Consider the following 20523-nt stretch of genomic DNA (forward strand, 5'->3'; position numbering starts at 1 on the left):
GGCCACGTGGGCGGCGGAACCACCGTGGGCGCGGGGGGAGCCCGGCCCGGGAGCCCCGCCCGCAAGAACGAGAGCGGCACAACAGAAGGGCTGAGAATCGTGGTCTCTCCGTTTAATGTTTCAGTGTGAAAATACTAGAGAAAAGTTGATAAACCGGCCCGAAATATCCAAAGGGGTCTGAACGTCACCGGTTCCTTCCCCGACCCGACAGAAACGGTACATGCACGGCACGGGGACGCTGTGCTCGACGGCAGCGGGAGCTCCCGGAAATGCCCGCCCCCCTCCCACGACCTGAGTTAGGGGAGATGGAGGGAGCGGGAAGGGGGACGAGGGACACGGGGGAGACACGGGAGGGACACAACGGCAAAACGGGAGACGGGCTGGGGACCCACGGCCCGAGCGGGGACATGGCACGGGAAAGGCGTACAAAAGAGTCCACTATAAAACAAGCGCAGGGCACAACCCGGCTCCTGGAAACTCACAAAGGTGTTAAAAACCCAGAGTTGTCCCCCAAAAAAATTTCCAGGGGGAGACGCAGAGCTGACAGTGACACCTGGTCAGGCTGGGTCCTGCCCGACTCTGGAGTTGGGGGCGCAGAGGAGCCCGTGGGGTCCCCCCTCCCCGGGCTCTGGGGGCAGCTCAGTGCCCCGGAGCAGCCGCGTGTTTGGCAGGAGAGGGCGAGGAGGAGGAGGAGGAGGAGGAGGAGGGGGAGGAGGAAGCACCGCTCAGGGCGGACTGAAGGTAAACGGTCTTGTGGAAGAGTCTGTTGCTGAGGAAAACCACCAGGGAGAAGAGACGGAGCTGGAAGTGGCTGAAAGGGAAGAGAGTCCGTCAGCTCTGGATGCCAAACACCCCTGCAGGGTTTGGGGGAGCACTGGGGTGCTGGACAGGGGTCAGTGGGTGGCTGGAAATGAAGGACACTCACTAGGTTTTGCCGGGGGTCCTGGCTTCGTTGGCGCTGATGATGAAGAGAGGGAAAAGGATGGAGAAGAGGCAACCGCTGCAAGGGAAAAGCACAATAAAATAAAATTAAATAAGGGGAACTCAGTGGGTGTCAGGAGGAAGAGGAGGAGGAGGGGCCAGAGTGGCTCTCCCACCTGATGATGTAGGAGGACTGCATGGCCGTGAGAAATGCCAGGGGCAAGCCAAAGCCGAAGTAGTAGGGCCAGTTCCTCTCGATGTTGGACAACCGTTGGTGCATTTCAATTCCTGCAAAGGAGAATCCCGTGGAAATGAACCCGTGGGGAGGAGACACCCTCACTGCAGCTTCACTGAGCCATTAGGCTGGAAAGGACCTCCAGTCACCACCTTTGACCAATCCCCACCTTGTCCACAGACCAGAGCACTGAGTGCCACATCCAGTCACCTCCTGAACAACTCCAGGGATGGGACTGCACCAGCTCCCTGGGCAGCCCCTTCCAATGCCTGACCACCCTTTCAGTGAGGAAATTCACCCTGAACTCCAACCTGAACCTCCCCAGCACAGCCTGAAGCCATGTCCTCTCATCCTGTCACTTGTTCTGTGGGAGCAGAGCCCAACCCCTCTGCTGTCCCCTCCTGTCAGGGACGTGGAGAATCAGAGTAACCTCCCTGAGCCTCCTGTTCTTCAGGCTGAGCTCCCCCAGCTGCTCCACACTCTTCACCAGCTCTGGACATGCTCCAGCCCCTCAATGTCCTTCTTGTCCTGAGGGCTCCAGAACTGGACACAGCACTTGAGGCCTCACCAGTGCCCAGGCAATGCCCTGGGGTTGTGCCCACACTGGGGCTGGTACAGGCCAGGTACCACTGGCCTTCTTCCCACCTGAGCACTCTGCTGGCCCACATTTACCCTTCAGCCCATATAAAAACTGATGGGAGCTCAGCCTGACACCCCAATTGGATGCTCCTTCAGCAGAGAAATGCTCAGTCCAGGCAAACTCCCCCTTTTTGGGGGGGAAAGGAGGAGGAGCCTCGCTCACCTTTGTTGAACCAGCGGTACTCGAAGCAGTAGAGCGAGTAGAGCAGCGACATGTGGAGGAGGCTGATCAGCTGCCCAATGAGGTCGATGGGGAACAGGCTCACGATCATTCCCTGGCACAGAAAAGCAGAGAGGGATGCTCAGATTTGGGGGAGGGCAGCCCTTGAGCTGTGGGGTGGTTGCTGTCTCACCTGGATGAGGAAAAGTGCCTGCAGCAGGAGGTTGAACAACATGTCAGCGATGATTTTGCTGACGCTGGGGAAGGGGTGAGGCTTCCTGCCCGACACCTCGAACGCCAGGTCTGCGATGTCCTGCCAGCACAGACAGGGGCTTCAGGCTAAGGAACTCCAGAGCAATGGGGGCCTCAGGGAAATTAAACCCAGGGGGATGCTCCTGAGCTGCTTTTGCCCACCAGGGATATGCCCAGAGCCTGTTTTGGGGCAGGATTTCATCCTGTGCTCCCACACCACCCAGTGAGGAAACGCCCCCTGTTTGCTCAAGGCAGGGCCCAGGTTCTTGTCACCCACCTGAAACCAGATGGCATTGACCACCTTACTGAGCACAAAGAGGGGCAGGACCCAGAGAGCGCTGAAAATGGAGGTGAGGATGAATTCCAGCCAGGACCAGACATCACCATGTAAGGAAGGGTCACCTTGGGAAGAGAGACAGAGAGGCACACGTGAGGAACTGGTGTAGGAACCTCCAAATGCTTCCTGGCACAGCCAACAGGGAGTTTCTCCTGACTCTAGTTCTCTAATGTCTTTAAAAGCACATTTCCACCCAGTTGATTTTTATTTAAATGCAAAAACACACAGACAAATATGAAATGTCAAGACCCCCAAGAGCACAACCAGGGTGATCCACCCCTGATTTTCCACTGGACAATTAATGATGGGATTGGTGGGTACTGGGAAGAAGAGGAAAACAGCACAAGGAGACAGAGGTGTGAGGAACAGCTCAGTGGGACAAAGACCCTGAATTCATCCCTCCCATGGGCTGCTGAGCAGCCTGGAGCCCCCAGGGGAAAGGCACCCACCGATGATCTGCGCCGTGACCGACTGAAGGACGGGGATGAACACTCGGTAGAACAAGAAGAGACTCAGCTGCAGGGAAAGACAAACAAGGGCCCTCAGTGAGGCACTGCACGGGCATCTGGTGCTCCTGTGGTGGCTACACATCCAAAGGCACATGTGCCTCTCCTCCCCCAGCAACCCACAAATACAGAGGAGCAAGGGTTTCTGTTTAAATACAGCCACAATCTACAGCTGAACACTTTGACATTTCCATGCCCATCCCTGTAGCCATGATATTTTCTGAAAAATCCTTTCCTTAGGATTTTTTCTCCTGAGAAGCTGAGAAGCCTCAGGAACAAAATGTAAGCAATGGTTATCTGCTGCTGTGGAATGCAACAGGTGCATCTGTGATTGGTCTCATGTGGTTGTTTCTAATTAATGGCCAATCACAGTCTGGCTGTCCAGACTGTCTCCATCAGTCACAAGCCTTTGTTATCATTCCTTCTTTTTCTATTCCTAGCCAGCCTTCTGATGAAATCCTTTCTTCAATTCTTTTAGTATAGTTTTAATATAATATATATCATAAAATAATAAATCAAGTCTTCTGAAACATGGAGTCAACATTCTCATCTCTTCCCCCATCCTAAGACACCTGCAAACACCATCACACATCCCTCATACTCTGCACCAGTGTAATGAGGAAATGAAGCCATTTATTTGGTTATTTGATTTATAAAGTGTCGGCTCCATTAAGGATCAGCCCTATGAACCAGGCACAGCAAGTCAGAGCTGAGGAAATGTCTTTAAGAAGTCAATATCCAATTGGCAAAACAGTATCCCAGGCTGCAGCAAAGCAGGAATGGAATGTTCAGGAGGAGAGAAGTCTCAAAGACTTGGAAAAGCAGCTTGAGTTTCATTTGTGGATCTCTTGAATAAATCTGTGGTCCTGTATCCCTTAAAATCCAGCATTGGGATGGGAATGTGATGGTTCCCAAAAATTCCTGCTGCCACCACTCACAGCCTAGAAGGGCTGGAGCAGCACATGGGTTTTAAAATAAAAACTGTAATAAATAAGAATCTCCACATACCCAGAAGACACCTCCATTCCAGGCACAACACTGAAATATGCGGCTCACTATCCGGGGTTCACTGTGGGAGAGAGGTGTGTTAATGTCCCAGCACCTGATAAATGCTCCCTCACAGGGGCCAACTGCTCCTGCCCCCACCAATTGTGCACCTGATTTTATCCAAACACAGAAATCCTGGAAGGAATCCCTGCACAGATTCACCCCATGTCCCAGCCAGTGCAGTCTCTACAAGACTTACACCAGGGAGACTTTCAACTTTTATTAACTCCCAAAATCTGCACTGAAACAGAAGAAAAGCAAAGCTTTCTTCCAGATTTTTAAGCACATATTGTAGATCTCAGGCTTTGTTCTCCCCAAACTCTTGCCACAATAAAACTGTGACATTTTGGGCATGTTTTGGTTTCAGAAGGGGCTGTTTCAGCTCAGGATGGTTTGGGTGTCTACATGGACCTGCAAGAGCAGCTCTGTGGGACTCTGCAGCACTTTCCCAGTCAGCTCTTGACACCAGAATGGTTTTGCTATTAAGAAACCACCAAAATTCAGCTATTTATATAAACAACAACAAAGTTATATTTTCCTTCAGAGGCAGCCCAGATGTGGAGCTGCAGAGACCCCTGAGATGTATCAGGATCATGGGAGAATTTTCTTTCACCTTTCAGCCACGATAATTGGTAATTATGTCTCAGAATGTGCATTACTGCCCAAAACCCCTGTGTGAGTGCCAGCCCAGTGCCATCAGGGCACCAGAGACATCCTGGCATGGTCTGGGAGTCAGACATGGGAACAGAGGCTGTTTGCTCCTGCATGGGGATAATTCTGGCATTTCCAGAGCCACTGCAGCTCCAAACTCCACAAAACACAGCAGGGCTGAGGAAAAAAGAAACTCATGTGGACATTGGATCCAAGCTGCTGTTTCTTCCCTGATCCCACAATTACCAGCACCAACAATGGATCTGGGATAGCAGGAGGATTCAGTAGGAAAAGAAACCCAGAAATCCATGTTCTTTCAGTGGTAATTCAAACTGATTATCAAACAACATAAAAGGTCTGACTCCTTATCTCCTGGTAACAGCTCTGGCTCCATGACACAGTGCAAAAAGGGAGTTTCATACCACGTGTTCCCATTTATTGGCTCTGGCTGCCAGAGGAGAAGGGAATTACCCCATTTGTGAGCAGCCACACCCACACTCACTTCTCTTGCTTCTTCTCTTCCATGTGAAACCTCCGCTGGGCGAGTGCACTGTTGGCTCTCCTGCGCCTCTGCTCTTCCCTTTTCTGCTGGATCCGGGCATCCAGCTTGGAGATGGTGCAGATGCCCCAGATGGAGTCCTTGATTCCCTGTGGGCATGAGGAGAGAGGAGCAATGGCATGTGGCTGAGCCAGGCCATGCAAACCCTACTGGCTGGCCTCACTCCCTGGCTGCTTGGGCCCAGCTGGAGCAGCAGCACCACCTCTGTTCCATGGCCCAGTGACCCAAATCACTGCACGTCCCAGCATCTCTGTGACCAGCAGTAATTTTATCTGTAAAGGTGCAATTCTCTTCCAATCTGCACTATTTAAAACCCTGGCAAAAAATCAGAGTCTGATCTCTCCCAGCCTTGGCTGGCAGGAAGCCCCTCATCCCCTGCCAGCTTTCTGAGGCCAGTAAAATGGAATTACACCAATCTTTGGGATGTGTGAAGTCTCAGAGTATGCTGTGAGTTTGATGCTTATACCTTCACAAATAAAAGCATCTGTCCTCATCTCAGAAATATCCTCCCACCAGCCACATCCATGCCTGTTAATAAGAGTGCCCAAGAGTCTTCCCTAACTCCATGTTTGGCATATTTGCAGAGCTGCCTCTCAGGACTTGGCTTTTCCACAGAATTTGTGGCTGTCCCATCCCTGGAAGTGCCCAAGGCCAGGCTGGATGGGGCTTGGAGCACCCTGGGAGAGTGGAAGGTGCCCCTGCCCTTGGCAGGGACAAGGAATGAGAAAGACTTAAAGGTCCCTTCCAAGCCAAACCCCTCTGGGATCCTGTCCCATTATTCCCAGCTCCAGGTGATCCCATATCCACTGTAATCACAATTTCCCTTTAAAATAAAAATCCTAAGGATGAGCCAGGATGGTGTCACCACCCTGGTTGGGTTCACAGAGTTCTTGCCCAAAGAGGATAAATTCCAATCCCAAATTCATGTCCCTGGCCCAGGCTGTGTAGGAGCCCTGGGAAATGACACAACTCCTGCTTTTAGGTTGTGGCCACAGGGCTTTGATCAAACCTTTGTCTGTTTCCCAAACAGAGTTATTTCTGAGCATGAGTTATTGCTCAGTGACACAGCATGAGAGCTTTTAGCCTGTATTTAACCCTGGGTGATGGAAGACAGGGTGGGAACAATGAGGTGACACAGACCTTACTGCTGGGACAGAGCTGCTGTGGCCACAGACATTAATTTATTATTGTTATTATTATTAAATTATACACAATATTATACACTCTATATTAAAATGTATTATAAACTTTGTGTCTTGTTATATATTGTAATCTTATAATTATTATTAATTATAAGATTACAATATATAACAATACACAGGGAAGAAGAGGAAAACAGCACAGGCAGACAGAGGTGTATCAATATCATCAATATCATCAATATTATTATTGATATTATTGTGATTTTTCATTAATTTGTGCCCAAAGGAAATTTGTCAGAGGTTCAGCAGCAAACACTGAGCCCTTTGCAATAGACAGATCACACAACAGGGCTGAAATACACCTGGAGACCCTTTTCCTTCCTTGGAAAAGTTCAGCAAACACTGAGCCCTTTGCAATAGACACATCACACAACAATATTGAAATACACCTGGAGAAAAGTCACCAAGAACCAGCTGCACACCAATTGTGCACCTGATTTTATCCAAACACAGAAATCCTGGAAGGAATCCCTGCACAGACTCACCCCATGTCTCAGCCAGTGCAGTCTCCACAAGACTTACACCAGGGAGACTCTTTCAACCTTTATTAATTCCCAAAATCTGCACTGAAAGAGCAGAAAAGCAATGCCACAGGAGGGAGGGCGCTCCCAAAGCAGCAGGAGCAGCCCAGGAGCCTCACCCTGACGAGGTCATGAAGGAAGATTCTCACGCTGTCGGCCATCTCGACTCCAGCATCACCTCTGCTTCCCAAACTATCAACTACAGGGAGAGGGGGAGAGCCGGGCCCAGGCCTCTCTCATCCTGGAGAGACGGGAAACGGAGGAGCCTGCGGAGAGAACACACAGGGCACAGCTGGTGACACCGGGCTGGCCGGGAATGCCAGGGCCAGGCACACCCCGCTGATTGCCAACAGGATTGCCACCCTCCAACAGGCCAGGGAATGGACCCAGAGAGCCCAGGGCTGGAGGAACAGCTCTTGGAAACCACCAGAGAAAGAAAATCAGCCTCATAAACCAGCAGCTACCAAAACTCGTGCTTTCCCAGCAGGATGCAAACCTCTCAATCCTCCAGGCAGCGCTGGAGCAGCTGAAGTCACCAACCCAGGCATGGCAGCGCTGCTGCTGCTGCAGCCGCGGGACGCAAACAGTTTAAAATCATTTTAAAGACGGGTTTGTTTTGGTTATTGTGAGTCAAACCCTGCCGGGATCTAAGCTGCGGAACCAGAACTGACCTCCAGATTTGTTACCGAGTTAATCACGGGCAGCTTCCTCCTAAAAACCCGAGTCAAGGAACACCCAGCCGAGGAGGGCACCCACAGGAATGGGGGGGTGACCTGGGGGTCCACACCCCTCACAGCCGGGGTAACCCGGGGGTCAGCACCCCTGGCAGCTGAGGGGTAACCTGGGGGTCCGCACTCTGAGGGGGTGACCTGGGGGTCAGCACCCCTGGCAGCTGAGGGGTGACCCTCAGGCAGACCCCGCCGTGGCTGTCGGACCTCCGCGTGCCCCCCTCAGTTCGGAGCCCCGCGCTTTACCCCGGGCTGTTCCCACAGCCTCCCACACGGTGTTCGAAGGGGACAGCTCCCAAATGCCCTCAGGCGCCCCCGCAGTGCCCAGCGCCCCCGGGGGGTTTGTTTCGGGCCGGGAAGGCCGCGGATCCCGGCGGTGCCCCCCGCGCGTGTCTCCGCACGCCGCCCCCGGCCCCCCGGTCCCCCCGCACTCACCGGGGCCGGCCGGGGGCGCACGGCGGGACGGGCCCGGCTCACACGGCCCGGCCGCGCCCACCGCGCATGCGCCGCGCGCACCGCGCACACGCACTGCCGCGGCCCCCCCTCGCCGACGCTCGCCCCGCCCACCAATGGGACACGCCCATAGCCGGGCACCGCCCACCACTCTCCGGTATCGCCCACTGCCTCAACTGCGCATGCGCCAAAGCCCAATGCGGACCCCTCTGCCCTGAATGCAGGTGCGCGTGCGCGCTGCTGCCGCCCGCCGCCAGAGGGCGCCACATGCACAGGGAAGGGAATTGGGAACACTGGGGAGATACTGGGAATACTGTGGGGATACTGGGGGGAATGGGCGTACTGGGAACACTGGGGAGATACTGGGAATACCGGGGGGATACTGGGGGGGAATGGGCGTACTGGGAACACTAGGGAGATACTGGGGATAATGGGCGTACTGGGGAATGGGCATACTGGAGCCAGGGGCACTGGAAACACTGAGGGATTACTGAGGCTGGGGCAATGCGTGGATACTGGAAATACTTGGGGAAATGGGCATACTGGGGCTGGGGGCACTGGGAACTCTGTGGGGATACTGGGGATACCTGGGGGAATGAATGGGCATACTGGGGCTGGGGCACTGTGGGAACACTGGGGGCTGGGGGCACTGGGGAGATAATGGGAACACTGGAGCAGGTAATGGGCATAATGCAGCTGGGGACACTGGGGCAGATAATGAGGGGATACTGGGGATAATGGGGGCACTGGAGATGGGGACTCTGCAGGACTGCTGTGGGGATACTGAGGATACTGGGGCTGGAGGCACTGGGGGAATATTGAGGGCACTGGATCATGATGGAAGCACTGGGGGTATGGATGCAGGCGTCACCCAGCTGGGGAATATTGTGCTCTGACTCCAAGATTCAGAAGGCTGAAGAGAAGCTTTATTAAGCTATATTATATTACATTATATACTGTACTATACTCTGTACTAAACTACACTAAAGAAAAACCCGTGATCCTTTCCAGACAGTCACGACACAGCTTAGACCCAATTGGTCAATCAGTCCAAACAACCATCACTGGTCCAATTAACAAATCACTCTTGATAAATAATCTCCATAACACATTTCACATGTGCCAAACAGGAGCAGCAAGTAGAGCTAATTGTTTTCCTTCTTCTCTCTCACTGCCTTCCCTAGGAAAAATCCTGGGAGAGAATTATGTCTCTCTCTGTTCAGAGAATGTGAATACCACAGTGGGGGAAATGGGGGTTAGAGGGGACACTGTGGGGACAGCGAGGGACACTGGGGGAATAACATGGACACTGGATCTGGAGGGTAGGAATGTAATGGGGGTACTGGGGCTGGAGGGGATTGGAGCACCAGATAATGGGGACAATGGGACACTGTGAGGATACTGGGATTAGGGAGGCACTGCGGGATACTGGGGAGGAATAGGTCACACTATGGGATACTGGGGACTACAGGTGTGGGAACATAATGGGGATACTGGGAGGGAATGGAGTGTAGTGAGGACACTGAAGTTGTGGAAGGTGTCAGTGGGGACATTAGAACTGAGGATACTGGGAGGATACTGGTAGCCCCGGTGGAGGGAGCATGGCAGGCATGGACCCCATTAATTCTCTGGCACACTCATCATCCATACATCCATTTTATTCCTATAAGACACCACCTCTGGCCTGGGGAGGGGGTCCAGGGCTGTGCCTCAGTTCCCCCCTCCCCGCCCCCATCAGACCACGCCGAGCTCCTGCAGGGGCTCCCCATCCAGCAGCCTGTCCCAGCCCAGCCTGCGCAGGTCCAGGGTCTCGTAGCGGCCCCTGAGCAGCAGCTCGGCCAGGGCCCTGCCCGCGGCTGGCGCGTGCTGCAGCCCGTGCCCACTGAACCCCGCAGCTGAGAACAGGTTCTCCAGCCGGGGGTGCGGGCCCAGCACCGGGTTCTGGTCGAAGGTGTTGTAGTCGTAGTACCCTGCCCAAGAGCCCCTGACCTTCAGGGATTCAAAGGCTGGGACACGCTGAGCCAGGCGGGGCCAGATCTGCTCCTGGAAATAATTGTGATCCACCGAGAGATCGCTGGGATCCGGCTCTTCCTCCTGGAAAAGGATAAGCTGGGGGTGTCTGATAAGGAACAGGGGGGTGAGAGATCTGAGAGGACCCCAGGGGCTCACCTCAGAGGGGCTCATCCCGCCCAGGTAGTTCCCAGCAGCGCCATCCGGACGGAAATAAGCACCAGAGGTGTCGATGACGAAGGGGCAGGAGGAGCCAGGGCCATTGGGGCAGTGCCAGGTGAACACATACCTGGGGAACCCCAAACAGAGTGTGAGAGGCGCTCCTCTTGCCCCCCAGTATGGTGCAGTGGGGCTGGGATGTAGAGATGTTTGTCCTCCCCAAAAAAATAACATTGAGGGGTCACGTCACTCCTAGGCACACTGGAGGGGCTGTGGGCACTGGGGGGATAATTGAAGTACTGTGGGGGTAATAGGACTGGGGGGATAATTAAAGTACTGTGGGGGTAATCGAGCTGGGGGCACTGGGGGAATAATGGGAGTATTGGGAATACTGTGAGAATACTGTGGATACTGGGGCTGGGGGAGGCAATAGGTGACACTGAGGGGGATAATGGGGACACTGGGATTGGAAGTATAGTGACATAATGGGGACAGTGGGGCTGGGGGCACTTGAGGAATAATGGGAGCTCCAGGATGCAAGACCCCACTTCCAAATAACAAACTGAGGAAGCTCAATATCCCCCGCAGAGGGTGGTGGGTGCTGGGGTGTGTATCTGATTCTGTGATCCCCCAAAATAGCACCTAAGGGTTCATGTCACCCCCTCAAAGACAGAGGATGCCAGGATGACACCCCCCAGAATAAAAGTGCTGAGGTGCTCCCCCATGACACACTGCTGAAATACCCCCCAAAACAGCAGCAAGAGCATCACCTCCCTGAAAAAGGAGTTCTGAGGTGTGCCCCCACTCTGAGCCCAGGAGCTGCCCCAGCAGAGGGGTGCTGCCAGGCTGTCCCACGGTGAGCCCCAGTACCTCTTCCTGGGCTGGATGGGCAGGGGGGGCTGGCACAGCCCCCGGGGCAGCCCCTCTGCCTCCAGCAGCTTCCCCGCCCAGGCACCTGCAGCATTGACCACGATGGCACAGGCCACGGGCTGGTACTCCAGGCTGTCTGGCATGTGCACCTGGGGGGGCACAGATGGGGGGTCAGGGCTGCAGGGGGGTCACAGGCACTCTGGGGAGCCGGGGGGGCACACACACACTCACGTGGACGTATTTGATGCGCGCAGACGCCGGCGCTGACGCCATCATGTAGTTGGTCGAGGTGACAAAAGCTGGAGGGTTTTGGGGTCAGGTGGGGGCTCCTGGGGGTGGCAGGGGGGAAGCCTCGCTGTGCACCCCCATCCCTCACCTCGCACCTCCCCGGAGCAGCTCTGCACTCCCAGGGACGTGGCTTTGCGCCGGAAAGCGTTGAGGAGGGTCCAGGGGTCGAACCAGCCTTCATCCTCCAGACCTGGGCAGGGAAACACGGGGGGAAACTCCTGTGTGACCCCCCCCAATACATGCACTGTGGGGGGCTGGACCTCCCCTTCCATAAATACAGCCAGGATGAAGGATGCAGCAGGAAGATGAGGATGGATGTTGAGGGGGGTCTCCATGCCCTCCCCCATCCTCCCACATACCATAGGACGCCACAGCCACATCCTCTGTGTTCATCCAGGGGTATTTCTCCTTCAGCTGGGTGGGGGACAGCAAGGTCACCTGTGCCCCTTCATCCCTGTAGATGGCCAACATGTGGAGGAGGGTCAGGATGACCCCCAGGCCCTGAAGCCCCCCTGGGAAGGTCCCATGTGTGTCCCCCACCTCTGCAGCTGCACGGCAGCCTCGAGGGCAGCAGCGTTCTGGGGGGATGCGAGGAACAGGTACCCCCCAGGCCGGAACTGGATGTCGATGGGGGGCTCATTCGGCACCCCAAGGTACTCCTGTAAGGGGACAGGGGGACCACAGTGAGCGGGGCTGGACTCCCCAAATTACCCCCGGCCCATCTAACCCCACGTACATTGATGTTGCGGAAGAAGCTGGCAGAGAATCGGGACATTTGGATATTTTCCGGGAGGGAAAACTGCTGCCGGATCCCCCCCGCCGACAGCACTGTGGAGGCTCTGGAATACTGAAGGATATAAATACCCAAAGGTAGTCATACTGACACTGAAGGCTCTGAATCCCCAGAACAGAAGGGGTTCAGGGGGGTCCCCAGGCCCACAGCCTGCCCTGGGCGGGGTGTCTCACCGTGGGGTCCCGCTCCACCACGAGCACCCTCATGCCGTGCCGCCGCCGCCAGCCCTCCAGCACCTTCAGCCAGTAGGCCACGGACCAGCCCACCACGCCGCCGCCCACCACCACCACGTCGGCCTCGTCGGGGGGCCGGGGGTCGGGGTGGGTGCCCGGGGGGACCCAGCCGCGCCCGCCGCTCCGTGAGGCCGGCAGCTGGTCCCGCAGGGTCTGCGCCATGCGCTCCAGGGTCTGCCCCAGCTCTGCGGCGGAGCGGGGGCTGCCGAGCCTGAGGGGGCACGGCCGGCAGCCCCGGTACCTCTGCCCCCCCCGGGACCCCTCCGAGACATTCCCAGGATACCCCTCAGGCTCCCCCCGGGTGACCAGGAAAACGTCCCGAGCCCTCTGTGAACCACCAGAACGCTTCCAGTGACCTGGAATGACACCAGTGCCTCCCGCTGGGAGTCCACAGTCCACTCTGGGAATCACCCGAGACCTCCACCAGGACTCCCTCCAGTGTCCACTGGGCCTGGCGGAACACCCCAGTCCCCTCTGAGACCCCCGGCCGCCCAACTCTCCCCAGCGCCAGCAGGGCCCCCCGCCATCCCCGCAGCCCCCAGGGATCACTCCAGGCCCCTCTGGCACGCTCCCATACGGACCGCAACCACCCCAGCGCCCCCCATTCCCAGCTCCTCCCCGTTCCCAGCGCACCTCCATTCCCAGCTCCCCATTCCCAGCGCCCCCCGTTTCCAGCAATCCCGACCCCGCCGTACATCCTCACACCCCAGCAACCCCTCCGTTCCCTGGGACACCCCAATTTATCTGCCCCTCTCCCCATTCCCCGCCATCCACACCCCGACCCTCCCTCCATTCTTCCCGTGTCCTTCCCCTCGTGTCCCCCAAATCCCCGGTGCGGTGCTGGGGATCCCTCGGGCTCTCACCGCGGAAGAAGTCGGAGCTGAGCGGAGCCGCGGTGCGGAGGGGGCGGCCCGGGCCCCATACCGGGGTCCATACCGGGACTCTCCCCGGTTCCGGGGTGCCCCCCCCCAACCCCCCCGCTCCCCGCGCGCGCAGAGCGCGCCCCCACCGCAGCATGGTCCCGCCCCCTTTCCTGTGGCCCCGCCCACTGGAGCGGGCCTTGGCCCCGCCCCCGCCCGCCGCCGTCCCGCCAATGGCGCGGGGGGGCGGGGCTTCCGGCGGAAGCGCGGGGCAGAGCGACGTGTGCGCCCCGCCGGGCCCGGCGCCGCCGCCATGCTCGACTTCTTCACCATCTTCAGCAAGGGCGGCCTCGTCCTCTGGTGCTTCCAGGGCGTGCGCGGGCCCGCCGCCACCGCCCCCGTCAACGCCCTCATCCGCTCCGTCCTCCTGCAGGTCGGGCGGGGCCGGCTGCCGGGGGAGCAGGGTTGGGTGGGGGTCACATACCTGGCGAGGGGGGCGAGGGAGCGCCCGGCTGCCGTGAGGGAGGGGGGCGGTGGGACCCGGCTGGCTCGGGAGGAGAGAGGGGAGGCCACAGACATGGCGGGGAGGCGGGATGGGACCGTCTGCCGGGGAAGGGAGAGCAGCTGAGCCACGGAGCTGGCGGGGAATGGGGACCGGGACCACCTGCGTGGGGCGGGGGAGCCACGGGCACGAACAGCTCTGGGGGAATGGGAGGGGACGGATAGGAGTGGGAGGGGTGGCACACAGTGGGACCACCTGTTGGAGGGGACACACAGGCACGGCCAGCTCTGGGAGTGGGGACGGGTGTGGGGTCACCCATCTGGGGGTGTGGATGGGACCTTTACTTTGGGGAGGCGACAGACTTGGATGGGACCACCCGGCTGGGACGGGGCACAGGGGGCACAACCACCCCGCCGTGGGTGGGATCACCTGCCCAGGGCGTGTGGGGTCATGTGTGAGGGATGCTGGACTGCTTTGGGAAAAGGGGGTGACAGGGATGATGGTGGGGAGAGGGGGATGACAGGGGTGAGGGGATGGTGGGTGCTGCTGGCACCCCCGTTCTGACAGCTCCTCTCCCCCAGGAGAGAGGCGGCAACAACTCCTTCACCCATGAAGCCCTCACGCTTAAGTACAAACTGGACAACCAGTTTGAGCTGGTGTTTGTGGTAAGTGACCCCCTCCAGGCACCCCTCTGGTGGCAGGAGGGTCCCTCCAGCCCCCCATGTGCCCCCAAACCTGAAGGAAGGGGATTGCCCCAGAAAACAGGGGGAACAGTTCCTGCTGTGCTGAGGTTTGAGCAAGCAGCTGTTTGCACTGCCTAGGGCTGGATATCAGCTCCCAGAGTGGCTTGGCTCCTCTGTCTCTGGGATTTTGGGGGGTGAGGGGCTGTGATGAGTGATGCAGGGGGATGTTGAGCAGTGACCCCAGTGTAGCCAGGCTCCCCCAGAGGGGGGACTTGGGTGTCTGTCAGCTGAATGCCACTGCAGTAGCAGCTTATTTTAATCATCTGCAGCAGGATTAAAACTAATCAAACCTCAAATAGAAGCTGCAGCCTTGTAAAACTTTACTTTGGCCACAGCTACTGAAAAAAACTCAGAAATGTGTTATTCCCTTCACTTTATGGCGCATTTAACACTCTCTTTTTTAGTCTCCTGGCACCTTATCTCCATAAATCCACACTACCTTTCCTGTTGACCCACAGATAAGCTAAAGGTTTTCTGCCCTTGCCCTACGTGTCCCTGTTGCCATGAGACAGCCTCTGTGTGTTAGAGTCACCTGTTGAAGCGAAGCTCTGGGCTGTTTTTCACCTTTTTGGAGGCATTTTGAAAACTTGGGCAGGTGGAGCAGAAAGTGCAGGCAGAAGCTTGCCCAAGTTAAAGAGCTCTGAACTAAACAGAGAGGTTTTTGCTTGCTTGCTGCTGTTGAATGAGCTGGAAGTGCAGTGTCTGATGGCCATGCTCCTTGGCAGGTGGGCTTCCAGAAGATCCTGACTCTAACCTACGTGGACAAGTTGATAGACGACGTCCATAAGGAGTTCAGGGACAAGTACCGCAACGAGTTCCAGCAGAAAGGAGCCCTGGGCCTCCTAAATGGCACCTTTGACTTTAAAGATGATTTCATGCGCCTCCTCCGGTACAGAGCTTGGGTTTTGTCTTAAATCTGTGTTTTGAGCAGAGATGGGAGCGGGGGAAGAGCTGAAATCCAGGCTAATGGGTCACCTCCCTGCAGGGATGCAGAGGAGAGCAGCAAAGTCCGAGCTCCCACGGTAATGAAGACGTTTGAGCAGTCTCTGAAATCCCAGAAGACTGTCAAGTGTATGATTGAAACCCGAGGGGAGAAACCAAAGGAGAAGGTCAAGAACAAGAAGAACAAAGGTTCCAAAAAGGAGGGTGAGTTGATGGGGAAGATAAATGGGAGGGAAATAAATATTCCAGAGCAATGTGTTGCAGGCTGTGCTTTCCCAATCCACTTGGAGCTGGACTGAGCTTGTGTTGGGGCTCTTCCTGTCAGGAACTGAAGCTGTGGCAGCACCCACTAAAGCATCTGCGGGTGACAAGCAGCTCTCAGCAGCAGGGGAAAAGGAGGAACTGACCAAGGATGAAATCCTGCAGAAGAACCGGGAGGAATTCTTCAGGAGACACATGAAAGCTGGGGAGAAGTCCAGGTGGGTGATGAGGGCATGGTCAGTCTGCCTATGTTTGAAGCAGGCCATGGCTGAATCTCTTCTCCTTTTGGTGATCCCTGGAAGCCAGACCTCACTTTCCTGGACCTTATTTCCCTGATTTCCCTCCTTGCTGAAAAAATTGAGAGAAGACACCTGGGTGTCCTAGAGGGGTAATAGAACCTGATTTTTCTTTGCTGGGAGATGCAGAAACCTTGGGAGAAGTCCAGACCTGTCTTTAGAGAGCAGACAGCATTAGTGCATTGATACATGGCTTGAGGGGAAATGGTGCCATATGGGGTTAAAGTTCAGATAAATAAACTCTGGGGATCAGATTGATTAATTTCTGCCTTTTTGGGTAATCCAGGCTTTTATTTTTTACACCTCCTACGGAGGTGATGGCTGCTGCTTCCCTGCACTGAACACAATGTGTTTTTGTCTTTGTTCCACCAGATCTCCGAAGCCCGACGCACAGAAGGAGAAGGGGAAGAAGCCCCGGGTGTGGGATCTGGGGAACTCTAATGCCAAAGTACTTGATTACAGTAATTCTGCTACCAACGGCAGCGCCGAGGCTTGTCCTGTGGAGGAGTTTGACCCTGACATGGTAAGGAAAAGTCAGGCTCTGTTTGCTGTTGGGTATTCTCTGGGATCAGCTGGGCATTATGAACCCAGCCCAGTCTCTGTGCCTGGATGAGGAGGGATCATGAAGAAACATGAAATAAGGATTGTGGCACTCAGCCCATAAAGCTGCTTCTTCCCTTTGCAGGCCCTGGGGGACAAAAATCGGGAGCCTGGCCGCCTCTATGACCTGGAGTATGAGAGTGATGATGAAGCTGAAGAGGAGAAAGTTGTCCAGAACTCTTCAAAACCCAGGTAGAGGCTCCCACAGCCCTTGCTTGTCACATGGTTCTTGATTTCTCTCCTGTAACTCCTGTTCCAGTCTAACCAGTAATGCAGGAAGCACAAACTGGTGTGTTATTCCTCTCAGGGCAAGCCCTTCTGCATCTGACCTTTGCAGATGATAATTTGCAAACCTCAGTGTAACTCTTCTGCTTCTCCACAGCGTGAAGAAGGGTGGCCTGGGGGGCATGTTTGGCATGCTGAAGGGCCTGGTGGGTTCCAAGAGCTTGACCAGAGGGGACATGGACCCTGTGCTGGAGAAGATGAAGGATCACTTGATTGGTACGTCTGGATCCGTGGTGTGAGGGATTAGTGGCAGTTCCCTGTGCTCTGTTGGGTGGGCCCTGGTGTGGGTAGTGCCCGTGGTTTGGGATATTCTTGCCCACAGGAGCTGTGGTGGGTTTCTGTCTGACCCTAGAGAAGCCCTTGAGAGTGCAGCAAAAGGGGGGCAGCAGTCAGGTCTGGTGGGAATCCTTCCCTTGACACCCATGTGGGACGTACATAACCTTCTCAGCAGCACTGACTCCCTGTTCTGTCTTTCTCAAAGCTAAAAACGTGGCAGCTGAGATTGCAGTGCAGCTCTGTGAATCAGTGGCCAAGAAACTGGAAGGGAAGGTGATGGGGACGTTCACCAGTAAGTGTCCGTGTGGCATCCAGTGTGTGGTTTGGAGCTCAGGAGTATTCCCCACGTGTGACACGTCCTCTTTGCACCCCCTTTTCGCAGCGGTGACCTCGACAGTGAAGCAGGCGCTGCAGGAGGCCCTGGTGCAGATCCTGCAGCCGCAGCGCCGCGTGGACGTCCTGCGCGATGTCATGGACGCGCAGCGCCATCGCCGGCCCTACGTCATCACCTTCTGTGGTGTCAACGGCGTCGGGAAATCCACCAACCTGGCCAAGGTGGGACAGCACCCTGGATCGCAGGTGGGGTGATGGGGTCAGGCTGTGTAGCTGCTTTTCTGATGTGCTGCCTGCTGCAGATCTCGTTCTGGCTCATCGAGAACGGCTTCAGCGTGCTGATAGCGGCGTGCGACACGTTCCGCGCGGGAGCGGTGGAGCAGCTGCGCACCCACACGCGCCGCCTCAACGCGCTGCACCCTCCGGAGAGCCACGGCGGGCGCACCATGGTGCAGCTCTACGAGAAGGGGTACGGCAAGGACGCGGCGGGCATCGCCATGGAGGCCATCTCCTACGGTATGTGCCGAGCTGGGGGTGAGGGGTGCTGTCCTGGGGCAGGGCCGTCCTTCACGCTGCCTCCCTGCCGCCCCAGCTCGCAACCAGGGCTTCGACGTGGTGCTGGTGGACACGGCGGGACGCATGCAGGACAACGCACCCCTGATGACTGCGCTGGCCAAACTCATCGCTGTCAACGCTCCCGACCTGGTCCTGTTTGTTGGGGAAGCGCTGGTGGGAAACGAGGCTGTGGATCAGCTGGTGAGTGTGGAGGCTTTGCTCTTGAGAGATGAATCTCAGAAGGTGGCAGTCTCTGTTTTGGGTCCACGTGTTCGAAGAATGAGTAGGAGTTTTTCATTTCTCAGTCTCAGAGTTGTTTATTGTATCTTATCTATAAAAATTTTTCTCTTGTCTAGCTGAGGTCTGCTCAGCAGGACAGAGAGAGGCACTCTGACTGCCCCCGTGGTGGTGTTATCTCTTTATACTACAAACTACATATACAATGCTTACAATTGCTTTCCAATACTTATCACCTGTGTTAGACAGTGAGCTTCTACTCTAGACCAATCTGTAAGTGCCAACATCACAGCAGAAGATGGAGGCAGAGAAGCAGAAAGGCTGGAGAAGTCCCTCCATCTTGTCTCTGAAATCCCTATTCTAAAAATCCTAACATCTACTTTTTCACTGTGTGATAATTTTATTATTACACTGCTTAAACTTCTCTGGCTTTCAGGTCTTCATACAAAGCTGGTAATTTGCTCCAGGGTCATAATCAAACCCGCAGGTGTTCTGGGCTGTGTGCCAGGGTCTCTGAGCCCCCTGGCAGGGGTCCTGGCAACTCTGGACACCCAGAGGGATGAACTGAGTTCTCAGAGATGAAGAGGGAAAAGAACCCCTGTAGGTTTTAACAGAGAATTGGATGGTGGCAGCACCACAAAGGCATTTCTTGGATCTTTTTTCTCCCTCAGGTCAAGTTCAACAAGGCCCTGGCTGATCACTCCATGGCCCAGACACCGCGGCTCATCGATGGCATCGTCCTCACCAAGTTTGATACCATCGATGACAAGGTAAGGAGGCTGCTGAGGGGATTCAGTACAGAGTCCTGAGTGATTGGAGGGGAGAGATGGGAGCTGTCAAACACAGGCCACTCCTGCACTTTCTCCTAAAACCAAATTTAGAAGTCTGGTTTCCACTCATGGGGGATGAATGAATGAATGAATGACAAGCTCCCTGAGGGGGAGCAGTGGATTTCATGGTGCTGCTTGTCCCCGGCAGGTGGGTGCTGCCATCTCCATGACCTACATCACGAGCAAGCCCATCGTTTTCGTTGGTACCGGACAAACCTACTGTGATCTGCGAAGCCTTAACGCCAAGGCCGTGGTCGCAGCGCTCATGAAGGCCTAAACACCAAATCGCTGTGTGCAGATGTCCCAGAAGAACCTGCTTTACCCTGTCACCAACTAGTCTTTCCCGTGTAGTGCAGAACAGAATGGAGGAATGGCAGCATGAGGAGTACTTTTTTTGGATAAACCCACTTTTATCCAGAAAAAGCCCTTCCCTGGGTTCCTCTGTTCTGTGTCCAGTGACGCAGGCTCCCTTGCGGGGAGGCCGAATCCAGAGCTTTGTATTGTTCGTGCTGCACGGGGGGGTGGGTGGTGCCAGGATCTGCTGTGCTTTTTGGTGGGTTTGAAGGCTTTTTATTGAGCTGCTTTTGATTTTTAGACCAGCTTAGGGAGGAGGCAGGAGGGACTTGGGCTTAAGGGCAGCATTAGATCTGGCTGTTAACGTTGCTGCTCGTGGCAGCTCCACCGAAGCTGATAAACCAAAAAAAGGTGATGGCCTGTGCTGGGCTGGAGGGGACATGCTAAATTGCCTTAAAGTCCCCCATATCTGTCCTCACCCGGACTCTGAAGCAGGGTCCCCAGACACCACGTACTTGGGCAGGAGCTGGAGAGCTGCAGCAGCCAGGTCAAGAGGAGGAAGGCGAAGGCAGCGTGCCCTGCCTGGCTCCTGCCCGCTGGTCTTGGCGTTATTTGCTAGTAAAAAGGAAAAAAAAAAACCAAACCACATTAATACTGGAAGAGAATGGTGGCTGCTTGCTGCTTTCCTGCACCCTTTCTCCCCGCTCCGAGTGCCTCTTGATCCCGGTCGGAAGTGCTACACTGATAATACAAACCTCTGACAATGTCTTGTAGCTCTGTATTGCAGATGTGCTATAGTGCAATAAATTGAATGCTGTCTGCTAAGAGACATAATTTATATAAAATAAACTTCATAATTTGTTCTCTGTGTATAAATGACTTGCCTCCAGCCAGGACCTGTTTCCTACTGGGTTTGGGGTAGATGAACTCCCACCAGGAGGGGTG

The 20523-nt window shown here is 55.6% G+C and overlaps 3 protein-coding genes across 3 annotated transcripts; 1 reads left to right on the plus strand and 2 right to left on the minus strand.

Moving 5' to 3' along the window:
* Positions 1-88: 88 nt before the first annotated feature.
* Positions 89-8317, minus strand: EI24 (EI24 autophagy associated transmembrane protein). Its single transcript, XM_064732142.1, has 11 exons — positions 8194-8317; positions 7150-7296; positions 5251-5396; positions 4059-4119; positions 2994-3060; positions 2485-2609; positions 2149-2268; positions 1959-2070; positions 1098-1209; positions 926-1000; positions 89-811 (listed from the first exon to the last, which is right to left on the minus strand). The coding sequence occupies exons 2-11, from the start codon at positions 7189-7191 to the stop codon at positions 640-642; spliced, it is 1032 nt and encodes a 343-aa protein (XP_064588212.1). The 5' UTR covers positions 7192-7296; positions 8194-8317; the 3' UTR covers positions 89-639.
* A 1531-nt stretch (positions 8318-9848) lies between these two features.
* On the minus strand, positions 9849-13548 carry FOXRED1 (FAD dependent oxidoreductase domain containing 1). The gene is made up of 10 exons (XM_064732143.1): positions 13428-13548; positions 12505-12749; positions 12275-12385; positions 12079-12197; positions 11898-11992; positions 11627-11728; positions 11482-11549; positions 11251-11399; positions 10381-10510; positions 9849-10305 (listed from the first exon to the last, which is right to left on the minus strand). The coding sequence occupies exons 2-10, from the start codon at positions 12724-12726 to the stop codon at positions 9946-9948; spliced, it is 1356 nt and encodes a 451-aa protein (XP_064588213.1). The 5' UTR covers positions 12727-12749; positions 13428-13548; the 3' UTR covers positions 9849-9945.
* A 130-nt stretch (positions 13549-13678) lies between these two features.
* Positions 13679-20454, plus strand: SRPRA (SRP receptor subunit alpha). The gene is made up of 14 exons (XM_064732106.1): positions 13679-13857; positions 14508-14591; positions 15395-15558; positions 15655-15815; positions 15937-16090; positions 16541-16691; positions 16854-16960; positions 17151-17269; positions 17535-17621; positions 17712-17884; positions 17965-18178; positions 18255-18418; positions 19126-19224; positions 19433-20454. Exons 1-14 carry the CDS (start codon positions 13738-13740, stop codon positions 19559-19561), a joined length of 1926 nt encoding a protein of 641 aa, XP_064588176.1. The 5' UTR covers positions 13679-13737; the 3' UTR covers positions 19562-20454.
* Positions 20455-20523: the final 69 nt, after the last annotated feature.

Source organism: Zonotrichia leucophrys, chromosome 24 (genome assembly GCF_028769735.1).
Source record: "Zonotrichia leucophrys gambelii isolate GWCS_2022_RI chromosome 24, RI_Zleu_2.0, whole genome shotgun sequence".
Taxonomy (NCBI): Eukaryota; Metazoa; Chordata; class Aves; order Passeriformes; family Passerellidae; genus Zonotrichia; species Zonotrichia leucophrys.

What these genes read in the sequence shown, in the direction of transcription:
- EI24 (XM_064732142.1), bottom strand. Translation starts at nt 7,191, where the DNA reads ATGGCCGACAGCGTGAGAATCTTCCTTCATGACCTCGTCAGG. An exon ending in TCCTTCATGACCTCGTCAGG is followed by an intron (nt 5,397 to 7,149) that starts GTGAGGCTCCTG and finishes TCATGCCCACAG; the next exon opens with GGAATCAAGGACTCCATCTG. An exon ending in GGTCACGGCGCAGATCATCG is followed by an intron (nt 2,610 to 2,993) that starts GTGGGTGCCTTT and finishes TCTCTTCCCAAG; the next exon opens with GTGACCCTTCCTTACATGGT.
- FOXRED1 (XM_064732143.1), bottom strand. Translation starts at nt 12,726, where the DNA reads ATGGCGCAGACCCTGCGGGACCAGCTGCCGGCCTCACGGAGCGGCGGG. An exon ending in TGTGGCTGTGGCGTCCTATG is followed by an intron (nt 11,729 to 11,897) that starts GTATGTGGGAGG and finishes TTCCCTGCCCAG; the next exon opens with GTCTGGAGGATGAAGGCTGG. An exon ending in CGCGCATCAAATACGTCCAC is followed by an intron (nt 11,400 to 11,481) that starts GTGAGTGTGTGT and finishes GTGCCCCCCCAG; the next exon opens with GTGCACATGCCAGACAGCCT.
- SRPRA (XM_064732106.1), top strand. Translation starts at nt 13,738, where the DNA reads ATGCTCGACTTCTTCACCATCTTCAGCAAGGGCGGCCTCGTCCTCTGG. An exon ending in GATTTCATGCGCCTCCTCCG is followed by an intron (nt 15,559 to 15,654) that starts GTACAGAGCTTG and finishes ACCTCCCTGCAG; the next exon opens with GGATGCAGAGGAGAGCAGCA. An exon ending in AAAGCTGGGGAGAAGTCCAG is followed by an intron (nt 16,091 to 16,540) that starts GTGGGTGATGAG and finishes TTGTTCCACCAG; the next exon opens with ATCTCCGAAGCCCGACGCAC.